Raw genomic sequence first — 17,972 nt, forward strand, 5'->3', positions numbered from 1 at the left:
TGCCCGGCTGCTCACTGGAGGGAAGGATATTAGAGGCAAAGATGAAGTATTTTGGCCACATCATGAGAAGACAGGAAAGCTTGGAAAAGATCATGATGCTGGGGAAAATGGAGGGAAAAAGGAAGAGAGGCCGACCAAGGGCAAGATGGATGGATGGTATCCTTGAAGGGACTGCCTTGACCTTGAAGGAACTGGAGGTGGCGACGTCCGACAGGGAGCTCTGGCATGGGCTGGTCCATGAGGTCACGAAGAGTCAGAAATGACTGAGTGATTGAACAACAACAACATGTACATTTTGCAGATGCAAATAAACTTTCTAATCATGTGTATTTAATTAATAGCTAAATTGCTTAGAGTATGTTTCTATTTTTTTTTCCTTTTCAATTGAATTAAATTTTCAAATAGGTGATTACAGCCTTAAACTTTACCATCTGGCAACTGTCAGATGAACCTTTCTGTTGAAATATCAGTGTTGCCTAATTCAAGATAAGCAGTTATTGAACCGTCACAAATCTTTACTTTCAAAACAGACATTTGCCCAAATAAGTTAATACCAGGGGCCCATTCAGACAACCTTTTAATGTGGGATTTTCCACATCAAAAAGGGGGCTGTCCAGATGACTTTTTTGAAACCATGAATTAATTTGATAGTGGTTTTACTCCGTGCCTTCCTGGAAGGCGTGGGATAAACCCATTACTTCTGCTATCTTGACTGAAGTCCAGACAGCTGTCTTGCAGTTTTCCAGACTAAATTAGCCTGGAAAACTGCGAGGAAACCTGCCCCCTCCCAAAAGCCCCCCAAACCCCTTTGAAAAGTAAGAAAAAACTTACCGGGCCTCCATTAGTATTCCTGCAGCTCTCCTGGCGCATAGTAATGATTCACCAGGAAAGTGAGGGGGGGGGGAGGAAAATCGCTCCTCTCCCCTCCCACTCGCCTGGTATGTCATTGCTATGTGCCAAGACAGCTGCAGGAATACTAATGGAGGTATGGTAAGTTTTTTCTTACTTTTCAAAGGGGTTAGGGGGGGCTTTTGGGGAGGGTGTGACAATGTCCAGATGTTCTCCCAGAATGCCCTGGGAGAACATCTGGACACTCACCCCAGAAAGCACAGGCTTTCCAGGATGTGTGTGGACAGGCACCCAGGAACATTTGTGTTTTTTAAACGCGAATGTTCCTGGGATAAATTATTATTATTTTAGTATTATTTATTCATTTCTATCCCGCTTTTCTCCCGTGGGTGGGATTCAAAGTGGTGTACAACATATAAAATTCATACACATACATTGAACAGCAATATATAATCAATTAAAACATCATATCCCGATTAAAACCCAATTAGGATATCAAATAAAATGATTTTAAAACTTACAACAAGCACCATATTAAAGATATCCTCTGGCCACTGAAATTATTTGTCAAGTATAGTAGAGTCTCACTTATCTAACATAAGTGAGATAAGGGCCAGCAGAACGTTGGATAAGTGATTATGTTGGATAATAAGGAGAGATTAAGAAAAAGCCTATTAAACATCAAAATAGGTTATGGTTTTACAAATTAAGCACCAAAACATCATGTTATACAACAAATTTGACAGAAAAAGTAGTTCATTACACATTAATGCTATGTAGTAATTAAAGTATTTACGAATTTAGCACCAAAATATCACAATGCATTGAAAACATTGACTACAAAAATGCATTGGATATTCCAGAATGTTGGATAAGTGAGTGTTGGATAAGTGAGACTCTACTGTATTATAAAAAAAATTTATCGGGACTGGCAGTGCCTATTTTCATTTGTTTGGGAAGGCCTGGCTCCACAGAAAGGTTTTAATTAGTGAACAAAATGCCATTAAGAAAGGGGCTGATCGTACCTCATTAGGGAGGGAGTTTCAGAGCCGCGGGGCCACCACCAAAAAGGCCCTCTCTCTCCTTCCCACCAAACGCATCTGCGATGGTGGTGAGACCGAGTGAAGGGCCTCTCCTGCGGATCTCAGGGCTCAAGTGGGGTGGTAGAAGGAGATACGGTCCTTCAAGGAGGCTGAGCCCAAACTGTATAGGGTTTTGTAGGCTAAAGCCAGCACCTTGAGTTGCACCCGGACACAAATCGGAAACCAGTGTAGCTGCTTCAGGAGAGGAGTAGTTCTTTCTCTATATCCCGCTCCCGTGAGCAGTCTAGCAGCTAATCTTTGAATCAGCTGAAATTTACGAACGCTCTTCTGGGGCAGCCCCATGTAGAGCGTGTTACAGTAATCTAGACTGGATGTGACTAAGGCGTGTACTACCATGGCCAGATCGGGCTTCTCAAGATATGGGTGCAGCTGGCACATGAGTTTTAACTGTGCGAAGGCCCTCCCTGCCACAGCCGACACTAGGGCCTCCAGGGTCAGCACTGAGTCCAGGGGGACACCCAGACTGCAAACCTGTTCCTTCAGGGGGAGTGTGAACCCATTCAGCAAAGGTTGCAACCCAGTACCCTGATCCGCTCTACGGCTGACCAGGAGTACTTCCGTCTTGTCTGGATTCAATTTCAACCTGTTCAACCTCATCCAGTCCATCATAGCTGACACACACCAGTTCAAGGTCAGGATGGCATCCTTGGCATCAGGTGGAAAAGAATAGTAGAGTTGAGCATCGTCTGCGTAGATGGCACCAAACTCCAAAACTCAGGAAGATCTCTCCCAGCGATTTCATGTAGATGTTAAATAACATGAGGGACAGAATTGAAACCTGAGGGACCCCACAGGACAAAGGCCATGGGGTTGAGCAGGAGTCCCCCAGCACCATCTTCTGGACCCACCCCTCTAGGAAGGACTGGAACCACTGCAAAACAGTGCCTCCAAGTCCCATTTCCGTGAGGTGATCTAGAAGGATACCATGGTCGATGGTATCGATCGCCACTGAGAGGTCTAAGAGAACCAGAAGGGACACACTCCCCCTATCTAGCTCTCTAGACCAATGCAGTCTTAGTCCCATAGCCAGGCCTGAAACCAGACTGTGATGGATCAAGATAATCCATGTCATTCAGGAATCCCTGGAGTTGTGAGGCCACCACGTGTTCCAGAACCTTGCCCAGAAATGGAAGATTTGACACTGGCCTGAAGTTGTTCATGTCTGAGTGGTCATGTGATGGCTTTTTATAAATGGGCCTTACTATGGCTTCTTTTCAGGCTAGTTGGAATTACGCCTTGGGCCAATGAGGCATTAACCACCATTTTGACCCACTTGGCCATGAAGGGCAAGGGTCTAGGATACACGTGGTGGCTCTCACTCCTCTGAGGATCCTGTCCACATCCTCAGATTGATTAAGTTGAAAAGAATCCTTTAAAACAGGACAAGTCGGTGCTTGAGTCACATTCAATGTTACTGCATTTAAACTAGAATCCAGCTCGGAACGGATCTGAGCGACTTTATCCGCAAAGGGCCACACAAATTCCTCACAATGAGCTATCGAGAGGTCAGAGATCATTCCACTCGGTGACGAGTGCAGAAGACACTGGACCACTCAGAACAGCCTGTCTAGAAGTGCCCCAGGTGCTCTCAGAAGAGAAAATGACTGTGCTTAATGTTTCTGTTTTTCTTCCTCTCTAGTCGTTTCTCTGTGATGGTAAAATGGAAATTACAATTTCATCCTTTTGGAGAAGTGATACAATGCATATCTTCTACATATGCTGGAAAAAATGGTTATCTTCAAAATACATTTATAATAACATACTAGATTTCAAGCATAGCCATCACACACTTTTTCCAGAAAAACCTTTTTCGCAAAGGATAAAAAATTTGAAATGTCAAATGCGGGCATCTCTAACACATAATTTTTAGGCAATATCTTTTCTGTTGATTTGGTTTCTTTGCAATCAACATACTGGTATGCTTGCTTGCAATTCTCCAGTTACTTTCAGATTAATAGAGTTCTCATTCTTAGAATTAGGATGTATCAGATTTTAGTAGAGAGACTTTAAAGGAGAACGTATATCCAAAGAGAACATATATCCAAAGGCATAGGTATGTTTATCTATATCCCATGTTCTTCCAACGATGATTGTATTTTTGATTGTTTGCATTTGGTGGGGCTTACTGTTTTTGATTGTTTTGCTTGAAAAGCACCATGGTGCTATATAAATGACAATGGTAATAATAATAATATTGGACAAGTTTATCATGAGACCCTTTTTGTTAGGTGATGCTGGTCCTTAGACAAACTGCTTTAATTGCACTCTTTAATCCTGCTTGTCTGCAAAATAGGGTTGCTATATTCCAGTTCCCCAAATCCAGGCATTTTTCCTTTTCATATTTTTCAAACAGTCAAATAATGCAAATAATGTGATAGTTGGAAAGTTACATGTCTTACTAATTTCCAATTACAAACCAAGCTTTTCAAAATTGTCTTAAACAATTAAACAATAAACAATAAGCTAAGTTTTCTTAAATTCATTTCCACAAAATACCCATTGAATCCTCAATATCTAAATAATATTTAAGACAATTATATCGAGTCGGGGATCTGTGGCTCAAATCCAAAGCATTTTGCCAGAGATAATTCTCTTTAAATCCAGTATGCCATAGATCTGTGCAAACATGTCCAGGATTACACTGTTAGTATAATCAGCAGTACAATCTTCTAAATATTTATTCAGAAATAAATACCACTGAATTCTGTGAAACTTATATGTATATGGGATTGCAGTCTAAGTAACTTTCAATTATTTATAAAGTTTGAATGTGTAAATCCTACGCTTGCCTATATCATACAACAGAGAATGGTTTCAGATAGTAAATCAAGTATGATTTACTGGTAACCTTTGAAAGGAAATTTTATTTCTGTAAAAATAATCAGCATTACATTGACTCGGTGATAATTCTTGAGCAGAATAAAAAATATTTTGTATCATCTTTGCATTTTACAAAATACACAATACCTTGGACAATTAAAACATTCAAGTGTTCAATGTTATTACTTATTATCAAGACTGACAATTAGCTTTGTCCTTTTACCTCTAGGTATTGTCTTTCTGTACAATCTGATTTACACAAAAATATTGCCACTGGAATTCCACTATGGTTTTCGTAATCTCTAGAGAGAATTAAATGAGAAATCAGCTCATCAGTGGCAAGTACATGCTTTTAACAGCACTACACAATACTTTTGTAAACCTCTGGCAGGTGTTCTGGTAATAGGCCCCAAGTGGATATTACATTCTAATCAAGACATGAAACAAGGACTGTTGCCAAAGCCTGGTCCAATTTCAGATGACAGAAAGGGAAGAATGAGACTGTTGGGAACAGCAGCAAAGCAAGACAGGATGTAACAAGGCTGAACAAGGCTGTAACTTTCAGGAAAATTGTGGTAAGCCAATAAGGACTGAAATTGTCCATAGTTTTTTTTTGTAATACTCAGCATATCCCCAGATAAAAAAAATGTAATCAAATCATGTTAGGGGATGTAATATTGGAATAATCTACCAATGATGTTAGGCAATGCAAGTGTTTCACTTCATTTCACCAAGAAGCACGGGGAATTGGGAGCACACGTTTGTTATTTTTTTGTCTCCATATTTAGGAATGACCAACATCACTCATAACTACTGTATACAGCTGCGGATACAACTATAATAATCTCAACCAATTACTCAACAATGAAAACCATTTCGGGAACCCAGAAGTTATCCATATCCTGGAGAGGTGGATTTAATTTCTAAGTCTTGACATTTGTACTGATATGTATGTATATACTATTACAAGAAAACATAAAATTAAGATGGAGGAGCAACTTTGCTTTTTTCCAAGTAGGTAGGTTTCATCAGTAATGGGTTAATTTATAGGACCCTTCTTCAAAAAGTACAGAGAACAACTTCATCTTAGGAGCTTCACACTATCCTAGAAGCAGAATTAGGAATACAAACTGTCATATTTATTTACAATTTGCATGTTAGTGTTCCATTGTGTGTCTGTGCCTCACTAAGCAATCTTCTTGTATGCTTAATGTAAGCAGCAATGAGCACAATAGCTAATGAGAGCTAGGAGAAAATTGACTCATGACCCCTTTGCAGTACATCATCCTTTATTATTATTTAGAATGCTTGAGACAAATAACCTAAATTAAATCTTGATCTTGAAAACAAGAGTCCCTTTCCAAATCCATATTTGAATCCATTTTAGACAGAAATGAATAAGGATACAAGTGAATCTCTTTCAATTTCTGAACTATATTAGTTAATAGGGGAAACAGCATACTTATGTTGTTAATTTTCATCAATCAACACAGATTCTTTCAATTATACTTTCATAATATTTTTAAAATGGTGAGCCAGAAGGTTAAAATCAAAAGGTGCCCCTTGTCTACCGGAATAACTGTAATCCTTGCATATTTTTAAAATATTCCACTGAAAAAGGTAACACCACTGTGGCATCTATTATTCATGAAAATAACTCAGATAACCCAAGAGCTATAAAGACTGTTGATAGCAACCCGCTCAGGTATTTCTCTCTCAAGTGAAAGATCTATATTTATAGTCAGATATTTGCTCTCTTGTTCCTCTTACACAGTGTGAGGACATCACAGTCTTAATACATTTTATCCTTTACATGCAAGATAATTAACAACCTTTACCATCTGTACAACACTCCCTCTTCTCCACTCAGTTACAACCTTGGTGACTATAGCTGAGCTTCAAAAATAGCCTCCTCAAATAATTTCAGAGGACCAAAGCTCAGACAATACTGTATATTTACCATACATCTATGGCTAAGCTACATTGGCACCAAGCCGGCAAATACCTGTATATTTTTATTTTATTTTAAGTGTACCAGATGTACGTTGTATTTCATGTTTGTATTGTCTGTGCTTGATAAGGCCAACTGGCTAATCAATAAATTGTTGTTTGTCTGTATATTTACCACTTAAAATGAATTCCAATACTATTCAAAGTGGTTTGCAGTTTTTAAAAAAAAAATCAACATGTATTCTTCTTTTTAAAAAATCAAGCAGTTGGCAAACCACATATTAAGGAGATAGATACAAGCTGCCTATCTGATGGATCTCCATAAAACAATGATGAAGCTAAAGACAGAACATCTAACTGACTTTATATTTATTTTATATTTTATAAGACACATTCATTAAAAAAGCATGATCCAAACTACTATTATGTCCCATGTAATAATTTCCTAGTAATTCATATTTGGATGAATTAGTGTGTGGAAAAGCTGTAAAATCCTGCTCATGTCAGAATCGTGCTTACTGTTTAGGGATTTACATATTTTCTCAGAGAGTGGTGTTCGATAAAACAAAATACTGTCTGACATCCAAAATTAGAAGCATTAAGGACCACTTTAAGAAATCCACAAAATAGCAAGTTATTACCATTATGCAGTAGGCAACATGGTACCTTTCAAATCTTTTAAATGATAACTTCTATTAGCCTTGGCTAGCATGGACAATGATCAGAAATTATGGTAGCTATAATCCAAACCAACTGGAGAGCACCTGCTTGCATAAACCAGTGCCATGAAGACAATGGAGAAATTTGCATCAAATGGTGCCCATATTAGTTACAGTGAGACAAAATTATGCCCTCCAGTAGTTCCTACAAAACAAACATGCATTAAAAACAGGAACATTTTCCTATCCAGAGCAAATAATAATTAATACGTTCCAAATTGGCAACAAAGTTTTTAAAAAGTAAAAATAATCTCAACAGTTAATACTTTATTTAATTGCATAATAGTCACCATCGTATAATAGTTACACCCCTCTTTTTTTTGTTCAAAAAGAGGGGAAAAGTGTGTCTAAGATGCTGTGAAATATGGGATATCACCTTTGACTATTATGAAATAAACATGAACATATGCAAATTTTGGAAAAGCACCAATCCCATAATTTCATGATATGTAGATATGGGAGAGTAAAATTCAAAAGCATAAAAAACCCCAAAAAAACCCCCAAAACAAAACGATAAGTTGGAGAGCTGCTAAGGACCTGTACCCACAATAGATGGGTATGCTAATTTCCAGGGTGGCAAGGGCATCTGAAATGTATGCAAAATCTCAGAAATATAATACACTACATACATAGATCACTTTTATAGGAAATAATATTAAAATGCGAGCAAAGTACAAATAGTTTTGTTGTTTTTGTGAATCCAGTTTCTGGCCTCTTGATGAGGTCAATTAATCAGGCTAATTGGGGATTATCTGAAATTAGTTAAATACTACCTAAGTGAAGCTTACCACTGCAGCAACTTGTCATTATTTTTATGTTATTTTTACCACTATTTATCACCTTAACAATATAGTAGCTTTTACTAAAAGGTAAACAAAATATTAAAGACGAAACAAAGGTTATGAGATAACCTTTGTTTCATCTTTAATATTTCATTCATATATATATATATATATATATATATATATATATATATATATATGTGTGTGTGAGAGAAAATCTAGTGTTTTCTTCAAGTAAAACATTATTAATTTTGTTCCAGACAATTCAACTAGTTGGCTCATATTCAAAGCAAAGATGAAAATCAACCCAATGGAGGAATTAAAAACTGCATTTGACAACTTTGTTTTTTTACAGTGATTCACTGACAAGGACATTCCTTTCTCAAGTGGATACTGTTGGACCACATAGCCAGGAAAAAGGTGAGATTAATTGAGGCATATGATTCAAGTTTTGTCTGCTGCATTGTACTTTTCCCTCAAAACATGCAACCTTTTCAGGACAATTTATGTAATGTAGTTTTGTAAACTTCAGTCTACACATGAAGAAGCTAGGTTCTCCCATTAAGGGCAATGACTCCACCAAAATAAGGGCAGAGGCTAGAATGGTCAACTGGAGGATAGCATTGGCAAGCCCTACCTGATGCCTCCCCTTTCTACTGTTCCCTTTTATAAGAGGACACATCTATATATACCAAGAAACCTGGCTATTCACAATAAAGTGTTCTGCTGCCCTCAGAAAGAGTGGCGACTGCTATCCTACTGACTATTTTTGAAATGATTTTCAATTGTCCATCCAACCAGCTTTTGCACAAAGCAACTGAGAAAACAAGCTGCACCATCGCTCAGGAAGCATAATGTCTTGGTAGTTGAGCAATTGATGCTTCTTCCTGAAAACACATTCTTTACAAATATATAGCATATCTGAGTTCAAGATAACACTCAACTATAAATTGAAGTTAAAATGAATACTTGATTTTAAGCAGATTTCTTAAAATAAATTTTGGTGCTCACTTCACCACATTATAACCTGGGCTGGTGATAACTGGAAATTTAACAGCAGGTTTCTATCTTAGTCAAATGTCGTACTTGAATTTGAGTTATCATAAAGTTCCTGTCTCTCTCCATCACCTGTCTCTCTGCAGTAGCATGTCATATTAATTTGTTCTTCAATCCAATAGAACAATCACTGGTTATTTTGTTTTTGAAATGAGGACATGGAACATTTTGTCAGTCATGACAAGTTATTCTTGTTTGTAATATAAACTGTAAGGCAAGTTGAAAGCAGTGGTTTCTATTTTGGGTAACATAAACCAACTCAAATATGTGTTTTTAAATTTGTAGATCTCAAAAGCAAAATCATAAACGAGCTTGAGCAGCAAAAAAAGGACAAGATTCAGAATTCCTCTTCATACTTCCATGTTAACAGTAACACAGGCATAAGATATTTGGGAAAGCTAAAACAGAAAGAGAGCCAGACATGATATACTGTCACATGGAACCTGGACTGGGGACAGGAGGAAATATTCCTGCTGTAAATGTTATGCTTTTGCAAAAGTTTGAAAATAAACTGCCATTATTTTCTATCTTATCATCTACTTCTATAATCCGGTCTGAAAAAGTGAGAGCAATTGCTCAAACTCTATCACAACACAATCTTTTCCAGTGGATTCTAGTGTGGAATCAACTATGACTTTATCCTATGCTAATGGGGAAGATGCTTGCTCAGGACTATAGCAAGGAGAACTTCAACCCTTGGTGCATAACAGTGTCGGTTCAATCAGGAATCTCCTCTTTGGGTTGATAGATAGATAGACAGACAGATAGATAGATAGATAGATAGATATGGCAAGTGCAATCCATGAAAAAAAAATGGTTCAATACTCGCTTTGAAAGTAGGGTGCGCTGGTGCTTCATTTCTAAAGTCATTTCCATATTTTGAAGCAAAAAATTCAAAACTTTCTGAAACTTCCGAATCTTCGTATGTACCTCGTTAATGGCAGATGCTCATGTGCATTATGGAAAACATTATCGTCAATGGGGAAAATTGAGGGGCCTCTCTCTCCCTCATTTTTTGAGTTATCCTAATGAAATTTGCTACAGTGGTAGAACACAAAAACCACTGTTAGCTCACCAAATCTAAGAATGTTTAACACATCTTCAAATATTTGGCGAATTTTCAAAGTTTTTATTAAAAAAACATTTTTTAATAATAACAAAAATCTGTTCCTGGTTTGAAAGTGTTATTTTCTGTTTCATTGGGTTGTCTTTACTTTGAAAGTCATTGTTCTACTTGTTTTTGTGGCTGAAACTTTGTTAAATTGGTGGAGAGAGACTCCACCAATAATGTGCTGTTTTTATGACAGAACCAATTAGGAAATGACATTTATCAACCAGGAACAGAAATCATAACACACCATCAAATCACTCCTGAGAGATGGCCATCAGCCTCTGAATAAGGAAATCTGTTCCTGGTTTGAAAATGATATTTCCTGTTACATTGGGTTTTCTGGGGCTGAGGGTGTGTGACTTGCCCAAGATCACCCAGTGGGTTTCCATGGCTGAGTTAATCAGATAATCTGGAATCAGATCCTGGGATATAGGGAAGTGTAGACCCAGCCTGATTTCTCTTTCACACTGCTCCTCTATCCCAGGTTCTGATCCCAGATTATTGGCTTTGAACTGGATTATATGAGTCCACACTGCCAGATAATCTGGGATAAGAAGATAATCTAGGAGTGGGTTTCTTCCAATGGGACTTAGTCTGCTTCTAACCAGGAGGGGAAGGAACACGCTCAGCAGTGGATGGGGCATGCACACAAATATAGACCGAATTTTAAAAGAAATACTACTAAAACATAGATTTAAAATGCAACATTTTCCCTTCCCAGAATGATACTCTTATATATATTTTAACCGTCCCTTTCCATCTCAAATCTAGAGAGAAAAGTGGGGTGCCAATAATAATAATAATAATAATAATAATAATAATAATAATAATAATAATATCAGGGTAATTTAAAATAATAGGGGTGAGTTGTGGAAAATCCTTAGCAGGGTGATAGTTTGCTTTCCTGCCCATTTCCAATTTTCTTCTCCCCCTGAAGTGGAAAGTCAGTCACATACCAACCTGGGTGGAGAGTTCTAGTTTGGGATTTTGCCAGCACGTTGCAAGGGAGATCCTGCAGAGGCGAGGGCACTGCAAATCCAGGCTCGCTCCACTTCTGCCACCCGATTTAAGAGCGGAAAGAGGAAGTGGTTTGCAAGGGAGATCCTGCAGAGGCGAGGGCATTGCAAATCCAGGCTCGCTCCACTTCTGCAACCCTGTTTAAGAGCCCCATAGAAATCAACCAGTCCAGGACAAGAAGGGGATTTGTCTCCTGAATAGCAATGGTTGGCTGAATTAAAACACTTTCTCATATATCCGAAGGTTATCCGGGCTGTGGTGCAGGCTGGTGAGCAGTCAGCTGTAGCCAGCTGCAACAAATCACTCTGACCAAGAGGTCATGAGTTCGAGGCCAGCTCGGAGCTGAGTTTGTCTCTGTCTTTGTTCTATGTTAAGGCATTGAATGTTTGCCTTATATGTGTAATGTGATCCACCCTGAGTCCCCTTCGGAGTGAGAGGGGCGGAATATAAATACTGTAAATAAATAAATAAATAATCTGAAGGTATTTCGAGGCATGGGCACCAACGCTTCAAATTGGAGGTTTATTCAGAAGCGCCAAACCACCTCAGAACGCAGTTCAATATTAATACGATTAACTAATTTATTACAATTAACAACTTTTCCGATTTTTTTTGCTCATGCCATATATATATATATATATATATATATATATATATATATATATATATGAATGACACAATTCCATTGTCCCTAGCTTGGTTCTCAGCTTTAGGTTCCTCACGTGAACGCAAATGGTTTGCCATTTCCCCTATAATATTGTTATGCCTGGCCTTCCTTTCGTTAGCAAACTGTCTTCAATGGGCAAAAACAAGATTATCAAAACACTTTCTCTTCATTGCTATTCAATCCCAACATTTATTTTTAGTCATCTAGATGGATTTCTGTTATCCATTCTTGTCAATATCTCAGTGTGTCACAGACCACACTCTACCAAGAAGTCATTATTAAGTTTCTGATAGTTGATGTTCATTAACTAACATTATAAATACAGAAATACATTTTAAGAAAGTATGCACATTTACTTTGTACAGTTTCTTTCCTCCACTGCCTTAGGGAGTCCTCCAACTTCATACTATATCTTTTTTTTTTAGTCCTGTAGGGTATAACATCCATTAATACAGCGTTCCCTCACTTATTGCTGGGGTTAGGTTCCAGGACCACCCGCAATTAGTGAAAATCCGTAAAGTAGGGACACTAAATTTATTTTAATATTTATACATTATTTTAGTAGTTACACATTATTTTAAGTCTTTATCAACCAATCTGTGTTGATAAATCGCCTCCTTCTCCTCCCGTTGCCGCTTGGGATCCTTTTCTCTCCCTTTGGCTTCTCCTTTCTCCCTTCCTTAGGCTGTAAATTGTAATTTTTTATGATTTATAATAGTCTTTTAGAGTTTATTGAAAAACCGCAAAATAGCAAATCCACAAAAAGTGAACCGCGAAGTAGTGAGGGAACACTGTATTACAGAATAAGAAAATAATAGTGCCCAAAATATAGGACTGTCTTTAAAAAGCTTCCTCAATATCGCATATATGAAAATTTAACATGATAAATGACACAGATATATATAACACAACATATGAAGCTGTGAAAAACATAAAGGACTTGTGGTTATTTGCAAGCATTCACATTTTTTTTTTGAAAAAAATCAGTGCTCCATATAGTGCCAAATGATGTTAATTAAATAAGAAAGTAACCTTAATTGCCAAAAGCTGCAATTTGTGATATCCACATTTTGAAGTATCTAAAAAAGTACCTTACTAGGGAAGCTTGCTCTAAGGCTCTACTCCACATTGTGAAACAGAGTCAGTGCTCTTGTTGAAATGATGTCAGTTCTTTTAAAAGAAGGAACTTTTTATCATTAAACAGATATTGCTTAAGAAAGCATTTAGCTAGGAATTGTCAAGCCGAGCTGATGTGATGGTGTTTGATAATTAATTGTTGACATTCTTTCATTTAGTAAGCTTACGCAAAAAGAAGTCAGTTGGATACATGAAGAAAAAAGGGACAAATGATGCATCTCCTGAGAAATATTTGGGAGAGGCATAGAAGGAAGAATGCAGGGAGGTTCTGTGATAAAGAAGGGCTGGAAACCCCAAGTGTGTACACATACAACCCTTTGCATCTTGGCTGAGATTTCTTAAATACCTTCATAATGTTTTAAACTATTTGAAAGAGTCCTTCTGTATAGTAAATCAACAGATGATGGGTAAATAAAATGTAGCAACAAAGTTTGCCTGCATGCATTTCTCAGCCATGATCCAATGCACTGTACAAGTGGGGTTGTATTATAATCTGCCCTTTTAAATAATGTGCTAGAAATGAATCAATCATTCAAGTACATACACATTTGAATGCGTATTTGAAATCTTATTGGAGGCAACCTTCATCCAGGAAAAAGGGTTCATGAAAGATCTGGAGAGGAACAGAATTGTGAGGTTAGCAGAAAAACAAATATACATGGTTCAATCAATCATTAAGAGAAAAAAGAATGTGAACTTCAAACATATGAATAGCAAATTAGAATTAGTTGTAACCATCTTAGAATATAACAAGTAATGTAACTGAGTTTGTCTGATAACCTGGATTGTCGAGAAATGGTATAATATTGTATTAACTACAGTTTATTATGGGTGCAAAAATATAAATATGCATAGTTCTTCAGGTGTCCGTCAAGTACAAGAGAAAATTCATTTGTGGCAATTGTGAGATTAACTACATTAAGTACAAGCAGGTATGTTTTAATCATAAAGACTATTTGTTTATCTGTCTATCTCTATGTCTCCATCTATCTATCTGTCATTTTATCAATGCTGTTCAATATCAGACTGTTATCTGGGTTATGATGTTCATAGAAGGAAAAGAAAATATGATAACAGCTATAATATTATTAGACTACTGGGTAAAAACTGGAACAAATCTAACCACAATCCAAATTTCTAAAGCAGTACTGTGGAACCTGTAGGCCTAGTGATGCTACTGAAGGGTGATGGGAACAATAGTTCTTCAAAATATGCTCAGGTATTTCTGGCAAGCATGGAGTAGTCCACTACCTGGTCACTGGGCACAACTGATCACAACCAATTTACAACGGATTTAAACTGACACATATAACACACTTCAGAATGCGTACAAAAAAGCCATTTCAGATTTTACACTGAAAAGGGAAAGTCTGGTATGCATGTAAAGATGCCTTAAATGTATGCTCAAATATCCACACAAACCAAGAGATGAGCCAATTAAATTCTGCTTTTTGACAGGATCAAATATTATCCATATCAGAGAGACATCAAAACATCCTATTAAATGTAAAACAAGTGATAACAGAAGCATGACATTTAGACAGAAGAATAATTTTGAACATTTTCTTTTTGGAAAGAAAAGTGAATAAATCCCACCCAATGGCTTTTATATCAAAAGCTCAATATTCCTTCACTAGGAATCCCATACTATACCAGATGGGATAATTCTACTACTTTTTAGGGCCCTCCTTGGTAGTAACTACAGGGCTTAATTTGCCTGAACAGATCAAAAACCTATTCTTTTCCTTGGAGTTGTGGAACTTGGATGCTTGTAGGTAAAGATAAAGGTTTTCCCTGACGTTAAGTCCAGTCATGTCTGACTCTGGGGGTTGGTGCTCATCTCCATTTCTAAGCCGAAGAGCCGGCGTTGTCCATAGACATCTCCAAGGTCATGTGGCCAGCATGACTGCATGGAGTGCCGTTACTTTCCCGCCGGAGCGGTACCTATTGATCTACTCACATTTGCATGTTTTCGAACTGCTAGGTTGGCAGGAGCTGGAGCTAACAGCGGCCGCTCCCGCCGCTCCCGGAGTTTGAACCTGGGACCTTTTGGTCTCCAGCTCAGTGCTTTAACACACTTCGCCACCGGGGCTCCAGGATGCTTGTACTAAATATTAATTCCATTCTACATTCATGTCTTATTCCTGGTTGCTATACAGTCAAATACTTTCACTGGAAAAGTATTTATCACTTTGATTTTAAATATTATTCATCATAATTCTTTCTCATTGCTATATAACCAAAAGAATATTTTCCCTGGTTTGGCAAACCAGCTAACATAAAATGACATTGCAAGAAATCACCTTGAACCTTCAGGAAAATGGATTTTAAACGTTCTGTTGGGTCCTGAAAGATTATCTTAGTTTCTAGGAACTTCTTCATTTTTCTTGACTTTTCCTGAATCAGTCCAAATCCTAATGCGACTCAAGATGGAATGTTGAATTTGAACACAACCACCTCCTAAACATTTAAATCCTCAGATAACTGCATGAAAAGCATTTGTCTCTAGAACCACTGCCAATTCCCTGAAGGCTCAGCTTATCTTTGTGTTTTGTGCCCATTTTGTGGAGTGATGGTGCTAATCTGTGCTGCTTAAAGGTAATGTGACCTTTCAGCAAAAGCATTTATGTTCTCATACACTGCATTAACATTTCTTGTCACCTTCTCCTATTTCTGATTTCTAGTAAACTTCAAAAAGAGCAGAAAGGAACAGAAACTTTACCTATTTCTTTCCTTTCTTTTTAAAACCTAAAATTGGAAAGAAAATGATTCATGAGATTCTCCTTTGGCAGATGCACTGTCTTTTTTTACAAGAGCTATACCAGAACTATCCCCCTCGATGGATTGTCACCTTGTCGTGGTGAGGGGGCTTGTGTGCTCCAATGAATCTGTGGGCACAACCACCGGAGTCATGCACTCCCAGGAGTGGCCACAGGGGAGGATCCAGACCAGGAACAATCCAAAGACCTCAACGGCGGAGCAGGCGGAGGATAACATGGTATATGTTACAACGGCTGTGAAGGCGGAAGAAGGCTGCAACAGACTGAGAAGCCACTCTTGTTGTGTAATCACACCACTGCTGAAACATCACTCTGTGAAGACTGTGAGTTGACCGGCCGTGCACAAACCTCCACACATTAAAAAAAATAACGCACAGGCGTCTTCCAAGAAAAATTATTGGAAGACCATCATCCTCGAACTACGAGAGATCGCCTAAGACCAGAACTATATAGTTCCTTCCATTAATGAATAAAAGCAAATTTTGCTGCACTGCATCATTACTGCAGGATTAAAAGGATGAAATGGAAACATCCCTTCATTTTCTGATGCTGCCTTTCCTTCCAGAAAGCATCTTTAAAATACACTGAAAATGGACAAGAAAACAGGGAGGAATTAGACCACAGTGACTGTTCCCTCTCCTATACTGTCCTTTTTGTCCATTATTGAGGGCAGCAAAACTATTTGTTACTATTGTCTGGAACTGCTTTATTGATTCCAGCCCCAAGCAAATTGCTACAGTAATTCTGATAGGATGTTGATGTTGCTTTTGCTATGGCTAGACAGAGTTAAGAAGCTGGCTATTTGCCATTGCTTTGACTTCCAGAACGATAGCTAAGTTGATCAGCTGGAATGCATCTCTCAGAAAGAAAGACATGTTGGTGGCCTATCAAGCAAAGTAGGTATTGAAGAAAAGGCAGTCGAGAATGTTTACGGACTCTTTTTTAGGATTTTATATACAGTGGAATCTCAACTTATGAGCATTCCAAGTTGCAAGTTTTTCGAATTATGATTTTTCATTTTAACATGTGAGCCAAATGCATTTCAGAACCCTCCCCCTTCTAAAATGGTGGTTGGACCAGGAGACTTAGGTGGGCCAAGCTCGCAGTGAGGGAGGGAGGGAGGGAGGGGTGTTGGTAGCCATGCCAGTAGACTTAAGCTGGCCATGCCCTTAAGGAGGGAGAGGCCACACAGAGAGACTGAGGCAAGCCATGCTCGCAGGGAGAAAGGAGGAAGGGATCTTGGAGAGAAGCCGGGTTTCCCTGGCCAAAGCGCCGGCCCCTTTCCTTGCAGCAAGGAAGGGGGTGGGCGCTTTGAGGAGGACAGAAGCCCAGTTTCCCTTGCCAAAGCGCCGGCCCCCTTCTTTGCAACAAGGAAGGGGGCTGGTGCTTTGGAGAGAACAGAAGCCTGGTTTCCCTCGCCAAAGTGCCGGCCTCCTTCCTTGCAACAAGGAAGGGGACCGGCGCTTTGGGGAGGACAGAAGCTGGGTTTCCCTGGCTAAAGCGCCCTTTCCTTGCAGCAAGGAAGGGGGCTGGTGCTTTGGGGAGGAAAGAAGCGGTGTTTCCCTCCCTCTCTTTGCAGCTGGAATCTGAGCACCTGGATGCGCCTCAACTGTGCCCCCTAGAGGATGGTGCCTTCTGCAAATGCGTAGTTCACTTACCGCTTGAGTCACCCCTGAGTATTACTGTACCATGACACAAAAGCTTCTTAATGCCCTCCCTGTTGGCTTTCCCTTATGGCTATCCTATGAATGACAGATCTCCAAGAACTGCAGGCATCAAAGTGCTGTTCAGGTCATGCAAACTCAGGGCTGTGACTTCTCTGACTGAGGCCTCCTGTGATGTTATCTTCCCCCTTTCCTTCTCCCTCCCACTCTACAAATTATTATTTATCTGATTGAGTCCTCTTGTAATGTCATCTTCCCTTTTCGTTCTCCCTCCCATTCTACAGATTATTACAACCTCTTCCAATGAGTCTGGTTGT

The 17,972-nt window shown here is 38.6% G+C and overlaps 1 protein-coding gene across 10 annotated transcripts in view; it reads right to left on the reverse strand.

Annotated features, from left to right (window-relative positions):
* Positions 1-17,972, reverse strand: part of ctnnd2 (catenin delta 2) — a 932,891-nt gene that overhangs the window by 222,726 nt on the left and 692,193 nt on the right. For 5 of the 10 annotated variants that reach the window (XM_062979381.1, XM_062979376.1, XM_062979379.1 and 2 more), the window contains exon 10: positions 13,756-13,824. The exons of the other annotated variants lie outside the window; for them this stretch is intronic. In XM_062979381.1, the coding sequence (XP_062835451.1) occupies positions 13,756-13,824 (69 nt within the window). The remainder of the gene's footprint in view (positions 1-13,755; positions 13,825-17,972) is intronic. 10 annotated transcript variants of the gene reach the window in all.

This window comes from Anolis carolinensis, chromosome 4 (genome assembly GCF_035594765.1).
Source record: "Anolis carolinensis isolate JA03-04 chromosome 4, rAnoCar3.1.pri, whole genome shotgun sequence".
Taxonomy (NCBI): Eukaryota; Metazoa; Chordata; class Lepidosauria; order Squamata; family Dactyloidae; genus Anolis; species Anolis carolinensis.